General features: G+C 45.6%; 1 protein-coding gene and 1 pseudogene across 3 annotated transcripts; one reads left to right on the top strand and one right to left on the bottom strand.

Moving 5' to 3' along the window:
* Window positions 1-1,002: 1,002 nt before the first annotated feature.
* Window positions 1,003-4,320, bottom strand: LOC115932085 (ornithine aminotransferase, mitochondrial-like; annotated as a pseudogene).
* A 472-nt stretch (window positions 4,321-4,792) lies between these two features.
* Window positions 4,793-14,034, top strand: LOC115930107 (protein SSX4-like). 3 transcript variants are annotated; one of them, XM_031005990.3, is made up of 8 exons: window positions 4,793-4,861; window positions 5,299-5,413; window positions 6,092-6,187; window positions 8,050-8,099; window positions 10,087-10,222; window positions 11,776-11,880; window positions 12,620-12,724; window positions 13,507-14,034. In XM_031005990.3, the coding sequence occupies exons 1-7, from the start codon at window positions 4,793-4,795 to the stop codon at window positions 12,718-12,720; spliced, it is 672 nt and encodes a 223-aa protein (XP_030861850.2). In that variant the 3' UTR covers window positions 12,721-12,724; window positions 13,507-14,034. The 3 variants fall into 3 exon arrangements, with proteins under 3 accessions (XP_030861850.2, XP_063559319.1, XP_063559320.1); XM_063703249.1 differs by lacking the exon at window positions 13,507-14,034 and having other exon boundaries at window positions 11,776-11,930; window positions 12,620-12,715; XM_063703250.1 differs by lacking the exons at window positions 10,087-10,222; window positions 11,776-11,880; window positions 13,507-14,034 and having other exon boundaries at window positions 12,620-12,715.
* Window positions 14,035-18,107: the final 4,073 nt, after the last annotated feature.

Here is an 18,107-nt window from a genome sequence, read left to right as displayed (position 1 = left end):
CCTCCCATGTAGCTGGGATTACAGGTGCGTGCCACCATGCCTGGTAAGTTTTGTATTTTTAGTAGAGACGGGGTTTCTCCTTGTTAGCCAGGCTGGTCTCAAACTCCTGACCTGAAGTGATCCACCCACCTCGGGCTCCCAAAGTGCTGGGATTACAGGCGTGAACCACCGCACCTGGCCATGATCTGTATCTTATTTTTTTCTGAAATATAAGCTTTATTTAAAATTTAAAAAATTATTAAAAATAAACATTCTTCGGCCAGGCGCGGTGGTGGCTCATGCCTGTAATCCCAGCACTTTGGGAGCCCGAGGCGGGTGGATCACGAGGCCAGGAGATCGAGACCACGGTGAAACCCCGTCTCTGCTAAAAATAAATAAAAAAATAAAAATAAAAATAAAAAATAAACAAACATTTTTCTACAAATTTTAATCAAGCACTCAAAGCAATTCAGGAATGTTAAACACTAATTCTTAATCGAAAATAATGGCATCCATAGAATACATCCTGGTGTTGGCCAACATGAAGTTTACTTAATATTAGTATTTTATATATGCTTAACCATTCATCCTTCCTAAAATTCAATGATAACAATGATTTGACTTTATAAGGTGAAGCCATTTATGTAATACCCCAGAGATAACATTTTCAAATACAAAACATTTATACTAGCATGGAAATTATAAAAACATATATAAATTATACTGAAGGATGTGATTTAAAGGCTGTCAATATACATAGATGCATTTTACCTTAGAAAGTACACATGCACATCAAAACATTCATTGAATATAGATGCCATTAAATTCTCTTACTTACGTTACAAAGCAACGGGCAGGTTCATAAACGTTGTTCTAGTATGTATCAACTGCAAAAAACATATATTCCACGAAAAGGTTTTGAAGACACATGGGAGTGGAATGTGCCCACATTAAGAGCAGAGCTTTTACAGGACCACCTGTCTCCAGCCGGCTCCCAGGGACCACTGAAAACGGCTGCTACACTCAGAACGACAAGATGGTCTTGTTAATGATAACAATTAACCCTGGAATCTCATCCTCCTTGACCACCAGCAGAGGTGAAACCTGATGATGTCGCCATGGGTTGGCTTGGCCAGAAGTCCATTATCTCGAAGTCTTAGACACACACTTTCCAAGCATCACAATCTTTGGTTTCTTTAATAACAATAGCATTTAATAATTCTTTTCCACACCGGGCGTGGTGGCTCACACCTGTAATCCCAACACTTTGGGGGGCCAAGGTGGGTGGATCACCTGAGGTCAGCAGTTCGAGACCGGCCTGGCCAACATGGTGAAACCCCATCTCTACTAAAAATACAAAAGTTAGCTGGGCATAGTGGTGCGTTCCTGTAATCCCAGCTACTCAGGAGGCTGAGGCAGGAGAATCACTTGAACCCAGGAGGCAGAGGTTGCAGTGAGCCAAGATCGCACCATTGCAATCCAGCCTGGGCAACCAGAGTGAACCTGTGACTTAAGCAAATAAATACATAAATAAAATAATTATTTTCTTCTTACAACAGTTACAACATCAGAAGGTAGCTTCATGGGTTCATTTCTCAAGAGAATACCCATTTTTTCTGCATTTTCAGCAAGGTTTTCTTCTTCTAAAACTTCAAGGGCTGCGATGGCCACTTGGCAGCCTAGTGGATTGTCACCGTATGTGGACCCACGTTCCCCTGGCTTAATGGTCAGCATTATGTCATCGTCCCACAGCATCGCAGACACAGAGTATAAGCCCCAGAAAGGGCCTTTCCAAGGAGGACTATATCAGGCCTAACATTTTCATGATCAACAGCCAGCCATCTACCAGTTCTGGCCACTCCTGTCTGTATTTCGTCAACAATAAACAGAACCAAGCTGGAATCATGAGATGGGACGAGGGTAAGATAAAATACCACAAAGCTTACTGTTCTTACGGAGACTCAGCTGGTCTTTCTTCCTTTCTTTCTTTCTTTCTTTCTTTCTTTCTTTCTTTCCTTCCTTCCTTCCTTCCTTCCTTCTTTCTTTCTTTCCTTCCTTCCTTCCTCCCTCCCTCCCTTCCTTCTTCCCTTCCCTTCCTTCTTCCCTTTCCTTCCCTTCCTTCTTCTCTTCCCTTCTTCTCTTCCCTTCCCATCTTCCCTTCCTGTCTTCCCTTCCCATCTTCCCTTCCCTTTCTTCCCTTCCTTCTTCCCTTCCGTTCTCCCCTTCCCTTCCTTTCGCTTCTCCTTTCACTTCCCTTCTCCCTTCCCTTCTCCCATCCCTTCTCCCTTCCCTTCTCCCTTCCCTTCCTTTTCTTTTCGACAGTTTTTCTCTGTCACCCAGGCTGGAGTGCAGTGGTGGGATCTCAGCTCAATGCAACCTCCCCTTCCCGGGTTCAAATCATTGAGTGAACCCAGGAGGTTGAGACCAGCCTGGGAAACATAGCAAAAGGCAGGGTGGTGCAGGCCTGCAGTCCCGAGGCCGAGGCGGGAGGATCACTTGAACCCAGGAGGTAGAGACCAGCCTGGACAACATAGCGAAACTGTCTCTACTAGAAAAATTAAAGATATTAGTGGGGGCTGGGTGGTGTGTGCCGGTGGTCCCGAGGCCGAGGCAGGAGGATTGCTTGAGCCCAGGAGGTCAAGGCCAGCCTGGCCAACATAGTGAAACCCCATTTCTACTAACAAGAAGAACAACAAAAAATAGCGTGGGCGGGGTGGCTCACCCCTGTAGTTCCCAGGCTGAGGTGGGAGGATTGCTTGAGCCCAGAAGGTCGATACCAGCCTGGTCAACATAGCGAAAGCCTGTCTCTCCTAAAAAAAATTATCAGGGCAGAATGGCACATGCCTATGGTCCCGAGGCTGAGGTGGAAGCATTGCTTGAGCCCAGGAGGTTGAGGCCAGTCTGTGCAACATAGCAAAACCCGGTTTCTACTGAAAAACAAAAAAAATACCGTGGGCAGGGTGGTGCATGCCTGTGGTCCCCAGGCTGAGGAGGCGGGAGGATCCCTTGAGCCCAGGAGGTTGAGGCCAGCCTGGCCAACATAGAGAAACCCAGTTTCAACTAAAAAATAATAATAATAATAACAAAAACAAACCTGGGCAGGGTGGTGCATGCCTGTAGTCCCGAGAACGAGATGGGAGGATTGACCAAGGCGGATGTAACCAATACCACAATCACATCCCATAAGTAAATACATTTTCCTCTCTCCAGGGCTACAGGTAAAGGATGGTAATTGTGCGCACCACACTTAGATTCCCTTCCAAAAATGCGGCACTATTCACAATAGCAAAGACTTGGAACCAACCCAAATGTCCAACAATGATAGACTGGATTAAGAAAATGTGGCACATATACACCATGGAATACTATGCAGCCATAAAAAAATGATGAGTTCATGTCCTTTGTAGGGACGTGGATGAAATTGGAAATCATCATTCTCAGTAAACTATCGCAAGAACAAAAAACCAAACACCGCATATTCTCACTCATAGGTGGGAATTGAACAATGAGATCACATGGACACAGGAAGGGGAACATCACACTCTGGGGACTGTTGTGGGGTGGGGGGAGGGGGGAGGGATAGCGTTGGGAGATATACCTAATGCTAGATGACGAGTTAGTGGGTGCAGCGCACCAGCGTGGCACATGTATACATATGTAACTAACCTGCACAATGTGCACATGTACCCTAAAACTTAAAGTATAATAATAAAAGAAAAAAAAGAAAACTACAAAAAAAAAAAAAGAATAAAAGAGGTTGGAGGGCCTTGGACTGTTTTTTTAGTTCCAACAGATGTAGAAGCCACTGAAGAATGAACTCCACGACTAAGTACAGCAAACCTCCGCAAATGTGCTAGTTTGGAAAACACTGTGTCTTTCAAATAGAAAAATCACAGATCGACTATATTTTTTCCTCCCACGGTTCAGACTAGAATCCAGATGTTTAACCCAAGATCCAGGGACGGTCTTCGGAGAGTTCAAAATCTCCTGATGGCGCCTGAGGGCCACCCACTTTGTCGCGCAAAGTGTGGCCAGAGGAGGCGACAACATTCTGCAATGTCACTGCCCAAGGATGATGGACCAATCAGGGCAGTTAGTGAACTCCATCTGGCCAATTAGAAGTCAGAACAGTAGGCGGAACAAGCGAAGCTGATGTGGCGTCTGTCAGTCCAGGCTCTAGGGACAGAACCTTCCCAAGGCGGGGGGGAGGGGAGACTCTGATTTTCCCGCCGAAAGCATCCCCTTGGATTGGCTACTTTAAATTCAGAGTACGCACACTCCAATTTGCTCTTTTGATTCTTCCACCATCAGGGTAAGCATGCGCTGATTTTCTCTTTCCATTCTTCCTACCCCTCCCCTCCCCCGTGGTGCATTTCTTATCTAATTTTAATAATGTATTTATGTGAGGCAGGTCGCCATCTCAAATTCTTCCTGTCAGTTTCTAACTTTTTCGGGTAGGGGATTTTTCCTAGGAGCTCTGTAGTAACTTAAAAAATCTGGGCTGGGCGTGGTGGCTCACGCTTGTAATCCCAGCACTTTGGAGGCCCACAGGTGCTGGATCGCTTGAACCCGGGAGGCGGAGGTTGCAGTGAGCCACGATCGCGCCACTGCAACACAGCCTGGGCAACAGAGCGAGACCCTGTCTCAAAAAAAAAAAAAAAGGCTCACTCAAATCATTCCTCCTGGGCTCAAGCGATCCTCTCGTCTCGGCCCCGGGACTACAGGCGTGCACCACCCCGCCCAGAGCACCAAAGGTCCTGAGGCTGGAAAGACTCAGGCTGTTTCTCTCGCAGGTGAGACTGCTCCCAGTGCCATGAACGGAGACGACGCCTTTGCAAGGAGACCCAGGGATGATGCTCAAATATCAGAGAAGTTACGAAAGGTGAGGTGACCTGGAGGGGGCAGAGTAGTGGCCCAGGGGACAGTGTGGGGTGACCAGGTTTCTGAGGAGGGGAGGACAGAGGTACTAGGGACAAGGAGCAGGGTCTCAGGGGAGATTTGGACCCTTGGGAGCCTCCCACCCTCGCTCTGTCATCACCTAGCATCCCTGGAGACAAGTCTCTGACCTTGCACTTCATTTGGTGACTCCCACTCCATTCTGGAAGGTGGGAGGAGAGCCAGCCAGCAGCACTGAAGCCCTACTGTGTGGCAGGGGAGAAGCTAGGGAAGTTCCCTCATGTTCTGTCAGTTAGCCATGGCATCAACCAGGACAGACTATCATCCCCACTTCCCAGATCCCGCACACAGGAAGCGGCTCCAGCTGAATGGCAGACATGCCTAGCTGAGTCACTGCCAAAATTCCTTTTTTTTTTTTTCCAGGCCTTCGATGATATTGCCAAATACTTCTCTAAGAAAGAGTGGGAAAAGATGAAATCCTCGGAGAAAATCATCTATGTGTATATGAAGCTAAACTATGAGGTCATGACTAAACTAGGTAACAGAAAGTTCTAGAAACAGACAAGCCTGGGGACACATGAGCATCCCTTTTCCTGTTTTGGCTACTTCTTAGGCTGCAGAAAGTACCCCACATTTTCCTTTTGTGCAGGGAAAAATCACAAGGCAGCTTCTGGGTGTTCTCCTCTTCTGTATCCTGTCAGGGCTGAGGGCAGGGACTGGCCATAGTGGAGCTCATACCTGGATCCTGCACGTTTCTCTCCCATAGGCGTCTTTTCTGATGAGCCCAACTGTCTCTGTGGCATCCCGGCATCCCCCCACCCAACACGCACACCCTCCCTTCCTTCTCTTGGCTTGTCTCTCTCTCTCTCTCTCTCTCTCTCTTTTTTTTTAAGTCAGAGTCTCACTCTGTCACCTAGGGAAGAGTGCAGTAGTGCAAGCATAGCTCACTGCAGCCTCGAACTCCTGGGCTCTAGCAATCCTCCTGCCCAGCCTGTGGAGTAGCTGAGGCTACAGGCACGTGCCACTATGCCCAACTAATTTTATTTTATATTTTGTAGATATGTGGGTCTCTCTGTGTTGCCCAGGCTAGTGTTGAGCGCCTCGCCTCAAGCAATCCTCCAGCCTCAGCCTCCCAAAGGGCTGGTACTACAGACATGAGCCACCGTGCCAGGCCCAAGCTTGTCTCTTAGGAAATAAACATTTTGCTCCTTTCTAGGTTTCAAGGTCACCCTCCCACCTTTCATGTGTAGTAAACGGGCTGCAGACTTCCACGGGAATGATTTTGGTAACGATCGAAACCACAGGAATCAGGGTGAGTAGACTGGAAGGGGCTGGAAAGGGTCTCCTCAAGCCCAGTTGCTTTTCAGCTCAGCTACCTGGGAAAGATCCTCAGGCATTTGTTCCCTCATACACATCGGGGCTGAGTGAAAAAAAAATTGCATGCAGAAAGTTAACTACAGAGGCCAATCACATAAAATTCTAAAACATGCAAAACAAGAAAATATATTTTTATGGATAATAAGTAAATGGTAAATGTATACAAACATGAATGTGAATAAAACGCCATCAAATTAAGGTGACTGGCTGTAAGTGGAGGAGGGAGGGAGGGCAGGGATTGACGAGTGCTGCACAGACAGCTTCAGCTGTGACTTGTTGATAGTGTGTTTTGTGTTTTTTGTTATTGTTATTTTTTTTTGAGACAGAATTTCACTCTTGTCACCCTGCCTGGAGTGCAACAGCAAAATCTGAGCTCACTGCAACTTGCACCTCCCAGGTTCAAGCGATTCTCCTGCCTCAGCCTCCCGAGTAGCTGGGATTACAGGCGCTCGCCTCCACACCCAGGTAATTTTTGTATTTTTGGTGGAGACGGGGTTTCACCATGTTGGCCAGTCTGGCCTCAAACTACCTGACCTCAGGTGATCCACTCGCCTCAGCCTCCCAAAATGCTGGGATTACAGGCGTGAGCTACCACTCCTGGACTGTTTATACTATTGCTAATATTCTGAATAAATAAATCAGATCTAAGATAACTGTGGGGTAATGTTGAGACCCGACTGTACTCAGTTTTGTTCCCCATACTTTTCTGTGTGTTTGAAATATTTCTTTTTTAAATGACATGTTGTTCTTCCTAAGCACTGTTAATGAATCAAAGGACATTTAAGAAAATGTGAAAAGTGAAAAAAAAAAAAAAAAAGAAAATGTTAAAACTGTAGATCCGCCAAAAATTTCCGGAGTTTGTTTCATTAACAGCATGTAGGTATTGGATAAGTATCTTAGGAGTGAGGGTGATGAACACATTATGTAATAAAGATCGCTGTTTCTCTGTATTTTATCAAAACCAAATAGTCCTCACATTCCCCAACAACCCCAATTCTCCGTGATGAGCTTGGAAGAGAGTTTGAAAGAGTGATCCCTCATCCAACACACAGAGAGCTTTCCCACTTGTCAGTGAGCAGAGATAATATAGGGTGAAAAAAAGACAAGTTTCGCGTAGAGATCTTTGTGCATTTCAGGAATATAAAGGGGACATATGTGTTTACTTGCTCTTCTGCTCTGAGAACACAGTTACAAGACAAGGTCAGAATGTCCAAACTGTCTCCCATAGACCTATTACTTCCCAACTAAACAGGCCAGATTCTACGATCTCCCACAATCACTATAAGAGGTCTGAAAAGCCAGTGCTTGAGTATCTGCCAAGTTTTTGACATTAAATGAGTGTCAAATATTTATACTGAAAATATTTCAGAGCCACTGGACTAAATCATCGATGGTTCATCACACAGTTAACAGCTTAATTGACATACCATAAGATTCAACCATTTGAAGTGTACAGTGATTTTTAGTTGTTGCACATCTTGAGTGATTACAGTTTAGATTCCCAACCAATCAATTTAACTATTTGGGAAAAAGTAAAAGATATGTAATGGAATGAGATGAGACTGTGATGGGGTTTAATACCCATGTGATAAACCATGAGATGGAAAATTCTGAATTGATGCCACAGATAAATGAACCAACCATGACTAAACATAATTTAGAAGCAAATCTCCAATAACTCCTCAACAATGAGTGGTCTCACAACCTCTGCTGCAGAATGCCCTCATGCGACAGAAGTCTCTCTAGAGTTTGGAAATCTTTACCAACAAAGAAAAATTCTGATGTATTCTCTTTCAGTTGAACGTCCTCAGATGACTTTCGGCAGGCTCCAGAGAATCTTCCCGAAGGTGAGTGTCTCTCAAATCTAGAGGACCAGAGAACGTTTGTCCCTGCACGGATGCGAACACTGGTAAGAGTGGGAGAATATCAAACATGCCCTCACTGCCTCCTCCTCCCCATGTCTATCACAATAACTTATGTGGCACCGACGGCTTGCTAATACTAACAGTTGTGATCCTTAATACTTCTTTGGTTTTCATAGTGATGCCAGATTACTATTTTAAGCAGTTCACATGGGTTAATTTATTTAATCCTTAAGAAGACCTCTATGACGATGTTTCTATTACTATCTCCAAATACTATCGAGCCACACACTTCAATTGTCACCCATATAAAAGACATGTAACTTGGTGCAAATCTTCTAAGTTCTCTGAGATCCAGACTCCTGGTCCATGAAATGGAAGTAAAGAATCATAGTTCATGTTTTAGATCATAGTTATCAGCAGCATAATAATAAAATGAGGCTATCATTGTACAGAGATGTTAGAGAATTTTCCTGGGGCACAGTGTCAGTGGTAGTCTGATCCAGAGCTCCAAGCCATTTAAAGCTCATTCACGTTTGCATTTGTTTATGAAGTTCAGATGTTGCTCACTAGGGCTTCACCCCATAGGGCCTGCTGGTGCTTCCATTGAGACACCCACTCTCACAACAGGAAGGACCAGCTGGCCTCTGCTCTGTTACCGGGGCCACTCACATGGCTTAGGAATCGCTTTGACTGTTGGCCCCTCCCTGCTGTGAGCTCCTTGAGTGCCTTGTGTGCACCTGGGGCATCTGGGAAGCCCCCGTCCCAGCCCAGGGGATCCCTCGAAGGCCCCTGAATGAGTGATCCCACAACTGCAGATCCAACTCTGGTTTGGAGGGTAAAGGGATCTGGGAGTTGGGTTGCCAGTGTGGAGACCAAATTCAAAGAAGGATCATGAAAAGTATTAGTTTTTTATTATTACTACATTTAAACAGTGTTTACAAGCTCAGAGAGCACTTTCCCTTAGCCTATTTTACATGCATTGTTGACTATTTCGTAAGTGAGGAAGCTGAATAAAAAGTAGCTTAAGGGCCAGGCGCAGTGTCTCACAACTGTAATCCCAGCACTTTGGGAGGCTGAGGCGGGTGGATCACGAGGTGAAGAGATGGAGACCATCCTGCCCAACATGGTGAAACTTTGTCTCTACTAAAAATAGAAAACTTAACGGTGCGTGTTAGAGCCTACCTGTAGTCCCAGCTACTCTGGAGGCTGAGGCAGGAGAATGGTTGAACCTGGGAGATGGAGGTTACAGTGAGCTGAGATCGCGCCACTGCACTCAAGCCTGGCAACAGAGCAAGACTCCGTGTCAAAAAAAAAAAAAAAAAAAAGGAAAAAGAAGTAGCTTAAGGTTGTTGGTCAGTGACACATCCCAATGCAACCAGAGTTGGTATGGGTACCACCTCACTTAATTCCACATTCAATGTTGGCGCCTCGGTAGGGTAGTATGCCATGTCTGGTACTGCTTTCTTTGCTGCCTAGTTTAATTTCAGCAAACCATTTCTTTACCTCTCCTGTCCCTGTATTCATCTCCCCACACCGTCTTTCCCAGCAGTGTTTTATCGCCTCTCTATGTTTTTACATTTACTCTCCCAGCAGCTGTCTACAAGCTTATATGGGATCCCTTGTATTTTATAGAAGCTCTTTCTTTTCTAGACCTTGTGAATTCTTAGAATGCTATTCTCCAAATCTTCTGTATACCAAACTCTCAGTTAAATGGAGATTTTTGCTGTTTGCAAGAATGTGAGTCTTAAAAGAGTGTGAAGATAAGCATTCTAGCCCTGGAAACCCCATTCATTTAGGCCATTCCTTTCCCTTCTAACCTCCCAGGTTTCTCCTAATTTAGGCCTGTGTAACTCTCCCAGTCTTGTTGAGAGCATTGAATAAGCTAATGCACGTGAAGACCCTTTGTAAGCTCTAAAGCACTGTAGAAATGTCACTGATACTGTTTATCTGCGACCTTCACATTGTAAAGATCATGCCCAAGAAGCCAGCAGAGGAAGAAAATGATTTGAAGGAAGTGCCAGAGGCATCTGGCCCACAAAATGATGGGAAACAGCTGTGCCCCCCGGGAAATCCAAGTACCTTGGAGAAGATTAACAAGACATCTGGTAAGAGGAAAGAATTCGGGAACAACCCCTCTGGCTTCCCTGGCTGTGTTCAGGTGTGTGGACTGGGTGTGTGGCATGGATCCCAGACAAGCCAGGGTCCAGGCTGGGCTGAGGAGCTCGCCCAGCTCCAGATGAGATGTTAGACATGACTTCCAGAGACACAGACTGGAGTTGTCATCCATATAAAAAAAACCACGTGACTTGGGGAAAGTCTTCCAAATTTCCTCAGCTCCAGGTTCCTAGTCCATAAGATGGAAATAAAGAATCATAGTTCATAAATTGTTTGGAGACATTAAATTTAATCTAGAAGGCCTGATGACATGAAAGGTGCTCAAGCAATTCTATCTGTGATAACCTGGGATCATATCTTACTCAGCTCAATGCCTGTTACCCAATACAGGTGTGCTTCAGAGATATTGCAGGTTCGGTTCCAGACCACTGCAATAAAGTGAGTCACACACATTTTTTTTTTGTTTTGTTTTGTTTTGCAGTGCATAAAAACATTACGTTTACACTATACTGCAGTCTACTAAGTGTGCAATAGCATTAAGTCTGAAAATGTACATACCTTTATTTTAAAATAATTCATCGATAAAAAATGCTAACAATCTTCTGAGCCTTCAGTGAGTCACACTCTTTTTGCTGGTGGAGGATCTTGCCTCGGTGTTGATGGCTGCTGGCTGATCAAGGTGGTGGTTGCTGAAGGGTGGAGTGGCTGTGGCAGTTTCTTAAAAGATGACAACAATGAAATTTGCCACATCAATTAGCTCTCCCTTTCATGAAGGATTTCTCTGTAGTATGCGATGCTATTGGATAGCATTTTACCCACAGTAGAACTTCTTTCAAAGTTGGAGTCAATCCTATCTAGCTATGAAAGTCCTAGATGGCATCTCCTTCCAATAGAAGGCTATTTTATCTACACTGAAAATCTGTTGTTTCGTGTAGCCACCTTCATCAGTGACCTTAGCTAGATCTTCTGGATAACTTGCTGCAGCTTCTCCATCAGGGTTTGCTGCTTTACCTTGCACTTTTATGTTATAGAGACGGCTTCTTTCCTTAAACCTCACGAACCAACCTCTGCTAGCTTCACACGTTTCTCCTGCAGCTTCTTCACCTCTCTCAGCATTCATGGACTTGAAGAGAGTTCTGGTCTTGCTCTGAATTAGACTTTGGCTTAAGGGAATGTTGCGGCTGGTTTCACGTTTTATCCTGACCACTCAAACTTTCTCTATTTGAGCAGTAAGGCAGTTTTGCTTTCTTATTCGTGTGTTCACTGGAGTATTAGTATTATTATTTCCTTCAAGAACTTTTCCTTTGCATTATGTACTATTATTTCCTTCACGAACTTTTCCTTTGCATTCACAGCTTGGCTGTTTGGTGGAAGAGGCCGAGCTTTCAGCCTGTCTTGGCTTTCAGCATGCTTCCTCACTAAGCTTAGCCATTTCTAGCTTCTGATTTAAAGTGAGAGACATGCGACTCTTCCTTTCATTTGAACACTTAGCGGCCATTGTAGGGTTCTTAATCGTCCTAATTTCAGTGTTGCTGTGTCTCAGGAAATAGGGAGGCCCAAGAAAAGGAGGAGAGATGGGGAAGAGCTCATCGGTGGAGCAGTCAGAACACACACAACATTGATCGATTAAGTTTGTCATCTTCTGTGGGTGCAGTTCATGGTACCCCAAAAACAATTACATACAACAGGATGATTATAGTCAATAATAACTTAATCGTACATTTAAAAAAACTAAAAGAGTGTAAATGAATTGTTTGTAACACAAGGATAAATGTTTGAGGGGATGGATACCCTATTTTCCATGACGTGATTATTATGCATTGCATGCGTGTATCAAAACATCTCACGTACCCCATAAGTATATACACCTACTGTGTACCCACTAACATAAAAAACAAAAATTACTTTAAAAGACTAAAGAGCAACAAAACAATTGCAATAATAACGTCAAAGCTCACTAATGACAGATCACTATAACAGATATACTAATAACGGAAAAGTATAAAATTGGTGAGAATTCCCCCCAAAAAATTGCAGTATCTGTGAAGCACTATAAAAATGAGGTGCAATAATACAAGGTATGCCTGTGTGCCCTTAACAAATACATGCTGAATGAAAGGAGGTATCGGTGAATGTTCCCGTAAGTGAAGAGGTTGGGAATTTAACCTGACAACGGAAGGAGCCAGAAGCTAAAATTTTAATTGGCATTTGGCCTGTATTGGTGTGGATCTAAGGCCTGAGCCTCTCTAAACCAGGGAATGTGAAAAACTGGATAAAGAAGGTCCGGGGCACTTGGGAGGGGAGAGGCATCTCCTTCTTTTGAGAAAACAGAGCCTAACACTCTCCAATCTACCCAACCCTCATTTTCCAACTCTTCCCCATCATAGGACCCAAAAGGGGGAAACATGCCTGGACCCACAGACTGCGTGAGAGAAAGCAGCTGGTAGTTTATGAAGAGATCAGCGACCCTGAGGAAGATGACGAGTAACTCCGTAAGTGAACTTTTGGCTCACCCTCCACATCCTTGCAGATGTGCTATTCTGTTATGGTACTGGTATCCCATCTTATCACTTGTTCCCCAAATCATTCCCTTCTCATAATTTTCTAGGGTACAGCATTGAGGCTGAATGCTGAGATTTCCCATGCTCTTTCTTTCTATTTTTTTTCCTTTTTGAGAGGGAGTCTTGCTCTGTCGCCCACGCGGGAGTGTAGTGGCGCGATCTTGGCTCACTGCAACTTGTGCGTCTCAGGTTCAAGCAATTCTCCTGCCTCAGCCTCCTGAGTAGCTGGGATTACAGGTGCACACCACCACACCAGGGTAATTTTTGCATTTTTAGTAGAGACGGGGTTTCACCATGTTCGTCAGGCTGGTCTTGAACTCCTGACCTCGTGATCCACCTGCCTCGGCCTCCCAAAGTGCTGAGTTTACAGGCATGAGCCACCGTGCCCGGCCAATTTCCCATGCTCTTTCTACTCCCTGCCCTGTATATCCAAGGTTGCTCCCTACCCAGGATGCTGTGGGTTCCCAAACCCCAGGTCAGCCCTGATGTGCGGGCCACACCTTCCTCTAGCCTAGGAATTGAAAACCCAGGCGAGGAAGTCACTGTGGCATGAACAGATGGTTCACTTCGAGGAACCGTGGAAGGCGTGTGCAGGTCCTGAGATAGGGCAGAATCGGAGTGTGCAGGGTCTGCAGGTCAGGAGGAGTTGAGATTGAGTTGCCACGTGGTGGGAACTCACTGCCACTTACTTTCCTTCTCTCTTCTCGCCTCAGCCTGGGGGATACGACACATGCCCATGATGAGAAGCAGAACGTGGTGACCTTTCACGAACATGGGCATGGCTGCGGACCCCTCGTCATCAGGTGCATAGCAAGTGAAAGCAAGTGTTCACAACAGTGAAAAGTTGAGCGTCATTTTTCTTAGCGTGCCAAGAGTTCGATGTTGGCGTTTCCGTTGTATTTTCTTGCAGTGTGCCATTCTGTTAGACATTAGCATTTTCGTTGATGAGCAAGACATGCTTAATGCATATTTCGGCTTGTGTATCCATGCACCTACCTCAGAAAACAAGTAGTGTCAGGTATTCTCTCCATAGAACAGCACTACCCTCCTCTCTCCGCAGATGTGACTACTGAGGGGAGGTCTGAGTGTTTAATTTCCGATTTTTTCCTCTGCATTTACACACACACCACACACGCACACACACACACCAAGTACCAGTATAAGCATCTCCCATCTGCTTTTCTCCATTGCCATGCGTCCTGGTCAAGCCCCCCTCACTCTGTTTCCTCTTCAGCATGTACTCCCCTCATCCGATTCCCTTGTATCAGTCACTGACAGTTAATAAACCTTTGCAAACGTTCCCCAGTTGTTTGCACCTCTCATTATTGTGCACACAGCTCTGTGCACGTGTGTGAATATTTCTTTAGGAAAGATTCTTAGAAGTGGAATTGAGGTGTCAAAGGAGTCATTTATTCAACAAAAAACTAATGAGTGTGTACTAGTGCTGAGAACTGTTCGAGGTGCTGGAGAGACATCAGAGAACAAGGCAGACAGATGTTCCTGACCACCATTCTAGAGGAAGATATTTCCAGTCGTTGGTATTGTTTGTTTGTTTGTTTCTTCTAGAGATGGGGTCTTGCTCTGTCCAGGCTAGAGTGCAGTGGCACGATCATAGCTTCATGCAGCCCTGAACTTGTGGGCTCAAGGGATCCTCCCACCTCAGCCTCCAGAGAAGCTGTGACTACAGCCACGCACCATCATGACCCACTAATTTTTTAAGGTTTTGTCAAGAAAGTCTCGCTATATTACCCAGGCTGGTCTCCAACTCCTGGGCCCGAGCAATCCTCCCACCTTGGCCTCCTAAAGTGCTGGGATTACAGGAGTGAGCCACTGCGCCTGGCCTCCAGTTTTTATTTTGATAGAGACTATACACTTCAGTCCTGGAGCAGGATTCTGCAGCAGGTGGTTGGGCATCTGGGCCTTTGCTCTCTGAATGATTTTCAAGTTCAAGGGCTGGGACGGTCCATTTGGGAGTATGTGGAAGGAGACACAGATGAAATTGTCATCTGGGGAACGTGGGGAATGAGGAAGATGCGTGCACTGTAGACCGTGATGGACAGGGAATAGAAGAGTCCACTCAGTCTCCATGCAGGGGAGCAACGGTGGGAAAGTCCCCTGGACAGAAGCATGAGACTGCCCATCAAGGGTCTCACCAACCAAGGGCCTGGGGGCTGGGGTGGGGACGATGATTTCGGAAGGGGCCAGTTCTTTCTCACATGTACCATTGCACAGTGTGGAGGGGAAACAGGTCTGCGGAAGGGGAGCGCAGATGGGAGTCTATTTTCGAACCAACCATTGTGTGTGAATGGAGACATCAAGTCCTCCCGGTTCTCCCCAGCCTTGGAAGGAGGACACTATCATCTTTGTGCTTATATGTTAGATGAGAGACGGAGTCCCAGACAGATGGTAGGCGTCTTGTCTGAGGTCCCACAGCTGGCAGGTGCAGGAGGGGCTGAGTTTGGAGCTCACTGACTTCAGAAACATTAAGGAGGACAGGTGTGTGTGGTGGAGGGAGGGAGAATTGAACAAGCCCCGGCTTCTGTCCCCAGTCACAAGGTAGAGGTTGTGGGTTCATTTTCCCAAGACAAGGAGCCCTAGGAAAGAGAAAGTGCAGGGAGGGAGAGGCAGTCGTGATCACAGCAGGGACAGTGGGAGACAGAGATATGCAGGGTGGGCAGAAGAGGGGCGGGCAAAGAAGCAGGGGAGACCCAAGGCCAAGTGGGGGCTGCCACAGCCACCAGAGGGAGAGGGTGACAGGAAGGAGGTTTTGGGGCTCCAGGAGCAGTAGAGGTTCCCCAGGTCTGTGAGCATGCCCTGCCTGGCACTGCAGGAAAAGGTGGCTGCCACTCAGGTCAGTGTGGACGTACCTCTACCTGTGTCTCAGAGGAAACAAATTCTATTTTATCCCAGTATAGTTCTGTATTACACAAATGTAACATTCGGCTACTAGATATTGAGTGCCTTATCCTCCATGCAAATACAGCAGAGGATACCCTAAAAGAGATACTGAAGCTTTTGATTTTTCTTTCTCCCTGGGATGATGGGATCCATAAGTTGGGTCCCCCAGCCCACAAGACAGGTGCAAGGAAGGGTGGTTGGAAGATTGTGAGTTATGACAGGGAACATTATTTCTTAGGTTCCTTGGGTATATAAAGCTCCCGACTATCTGTCTATCATGGATAAAGAGTGAACATGGTCCCCTCTCCACAAATGTGTTTTTCTCCTCGATTATTACTGTAAAGGGCTGAAGTTACACCAAGTTCTGATACATTACTTTTTCGTGTTATTTTTGAGACAGGATCACAGTCTGTCGCCCAGGCTGGAGTGCAGTGATGCAATTACAGCTCACTGCAGCCTCGATCTCCCAGGCTTAAGGGATTCACCCACTTAAGCTTCCAATCTAGCTGGGACTACAGGCACACGCCACCACACCCAGCTAGTTTTTGTATTTTTTTGTAGAGACGGCATCCACTATGTTGCCCAGGCTGGTCTCGATCTCCTGGCCTCAGGCAATCCTCCTGCCTCAGCCTCCCAAAGTGCTGGGATGACAAGTGTGAGCCACCTCACCAGGACTTCACTTTCTTTAATGAACAATTATCAGAGTTTCATCTTAGAGGCAAAAGTGGCTACTGCCAGCCAATCTGTCTGTGGTGTTGGAGGGGAATCTGGCTGATTCAGACGTTTCAGATGAACTTTTAAATTAACCTACATGATGATTATCCTAAGGCCGTTTCCTCCTCCGTGTTTTTCTGATTCAGGGTTTGGAGTTTTTCAGAGGCTTTGTTACAAAGAGCATCTCCTGGTCGGGCACAGTGACTCACGCTGTAGTGCCAGCACTTTGGGAGGCCGAGGCAGGCAGATCACTTGATGTCAGGAGTTTGAGACCAGCCTGGCCAACAGGATGAAACCCCCGTCTCTACTAAAAATACAAAAATTAGCCAGCCATGGTGGCGGGCTCCTGTGAATTCCAGTTACTGCAGGGGCTGAGGCAGGAGAATCCCTTGAACCTGGGAGACGGAGGGTGCAGTGAGCCGAGATCACGCCACTGCACTCCAGCCTGGGCGACAGAGTAAGTCTCTGTCTCAAAAAACAAACAGCATCTCTCGCCTACAGTGATTTGAGCTGTGGTCTTGTCTCCTTGGGTTTCTCTATCAGTCTGACCCCATTTACTCTATCTCCCAGGAATGCCTCAATATTTCTGGTGGACCGCTGACACGCTTTCCTATTTTCCTCTACTGTTACGAATTGACCCTTGAAAACATTTTCTTTATTTTTAAAAATTTTTTTATTATTATACTTTAAGTTTTAGGGTACATGTGCACAATGTGCAGATTTGTTACATATGTATACATGTGCCATGTTGGTGTTCTGCACCCATTAACTTGTCATTTAGCATTAGGTATATCTCCTAATGCTTTCCCTCCCCCTCCCCCTCCCCCATCCCCGCACCCCACAACAGGCCCCGGAGTGTGATATTCCCCTTCCTGTGTCCAAGTGTTCTCATTGTTCAAGTCCCACCTATGAGTGAGAACATGCGGTGTTTGTTTTTTTGTCCTTGCAATAGTTTGCTGAGAATGATGGTTTCCAGTTTCATCCATGTCCCTACAAAGGACATGAACTCATCATTTTTATGGCTGCATAGTATTCCATGGTGTATATGTGCCACATTTTCTTAATCCAGTCTATCATTGTTGGACATTTGGGTTGGTTCCAAGTCTTTGCTATTGTGAATAGTGCCGCAATAAACATACGTGTGCATGTGTCTTTATAGCAGCATGATTTCTAATCCTTTGGGTATATACCCAGTAATGGGATGGCAGGGTCAAATGGTATTTCTAGTTCTAGATCCCTGAGGAATCGCCACACTGACTTCCACAATGGTTGAACTAGTTTACAGTCCCACCAACAGTGTAAAAGTGTTCCTATTTCTCCACATCCTCTCCAGTACTTGTTGTTTCCTGACATTGTAATGATTGCCATTCTAACTGGTGTGAGATGGTATCTCATGGTGGTTTTGATTTGCATTTCTCTGATGGCCAGTGATGGTGAGCATTTTTTCATGTGTCTTTTGGCTGCATAAATGTCTTCTTTTGAGAAGTGTCTGTTCATATCTTTCACCCACTTTTTGATGGGGTTGTTTGTTTTTTTCTTGTAAATTTGTTTGAGTTCATTGTAGATTCTGGATATTAGCCCTTTGTCAGATGAGTAGGTTGCGAAAATTTTCTCCCATTTTGTAGGCTGCCTGTTCACTCTGATGGTAGTTTCTTTTGCTGTGCAGAAGCTGTTTAGTTTAATTAGATCCCATTTGTCAATT

The sequence above is a fragment of the Gorilla gorilla genome, chromosome X (assembly GCF_029281585.2).
Source record: "Gorilla gorilla gorilla isolate KB3781 chromosome X, NHGRI_mGorGor1-v2.1_pri, whole genome shotgun sequence".
In the NCBI taxonomy this organism is placed as follows: domain Eukaryota; kingdom Metazoa; phylum Chordata; class Mammalia; order Primates; family Hominidae; genus Gorilla; species Gorilla gorilla.
This window is presented reverse-complemented; position numbering and strand designations above follow the sequence as displayed.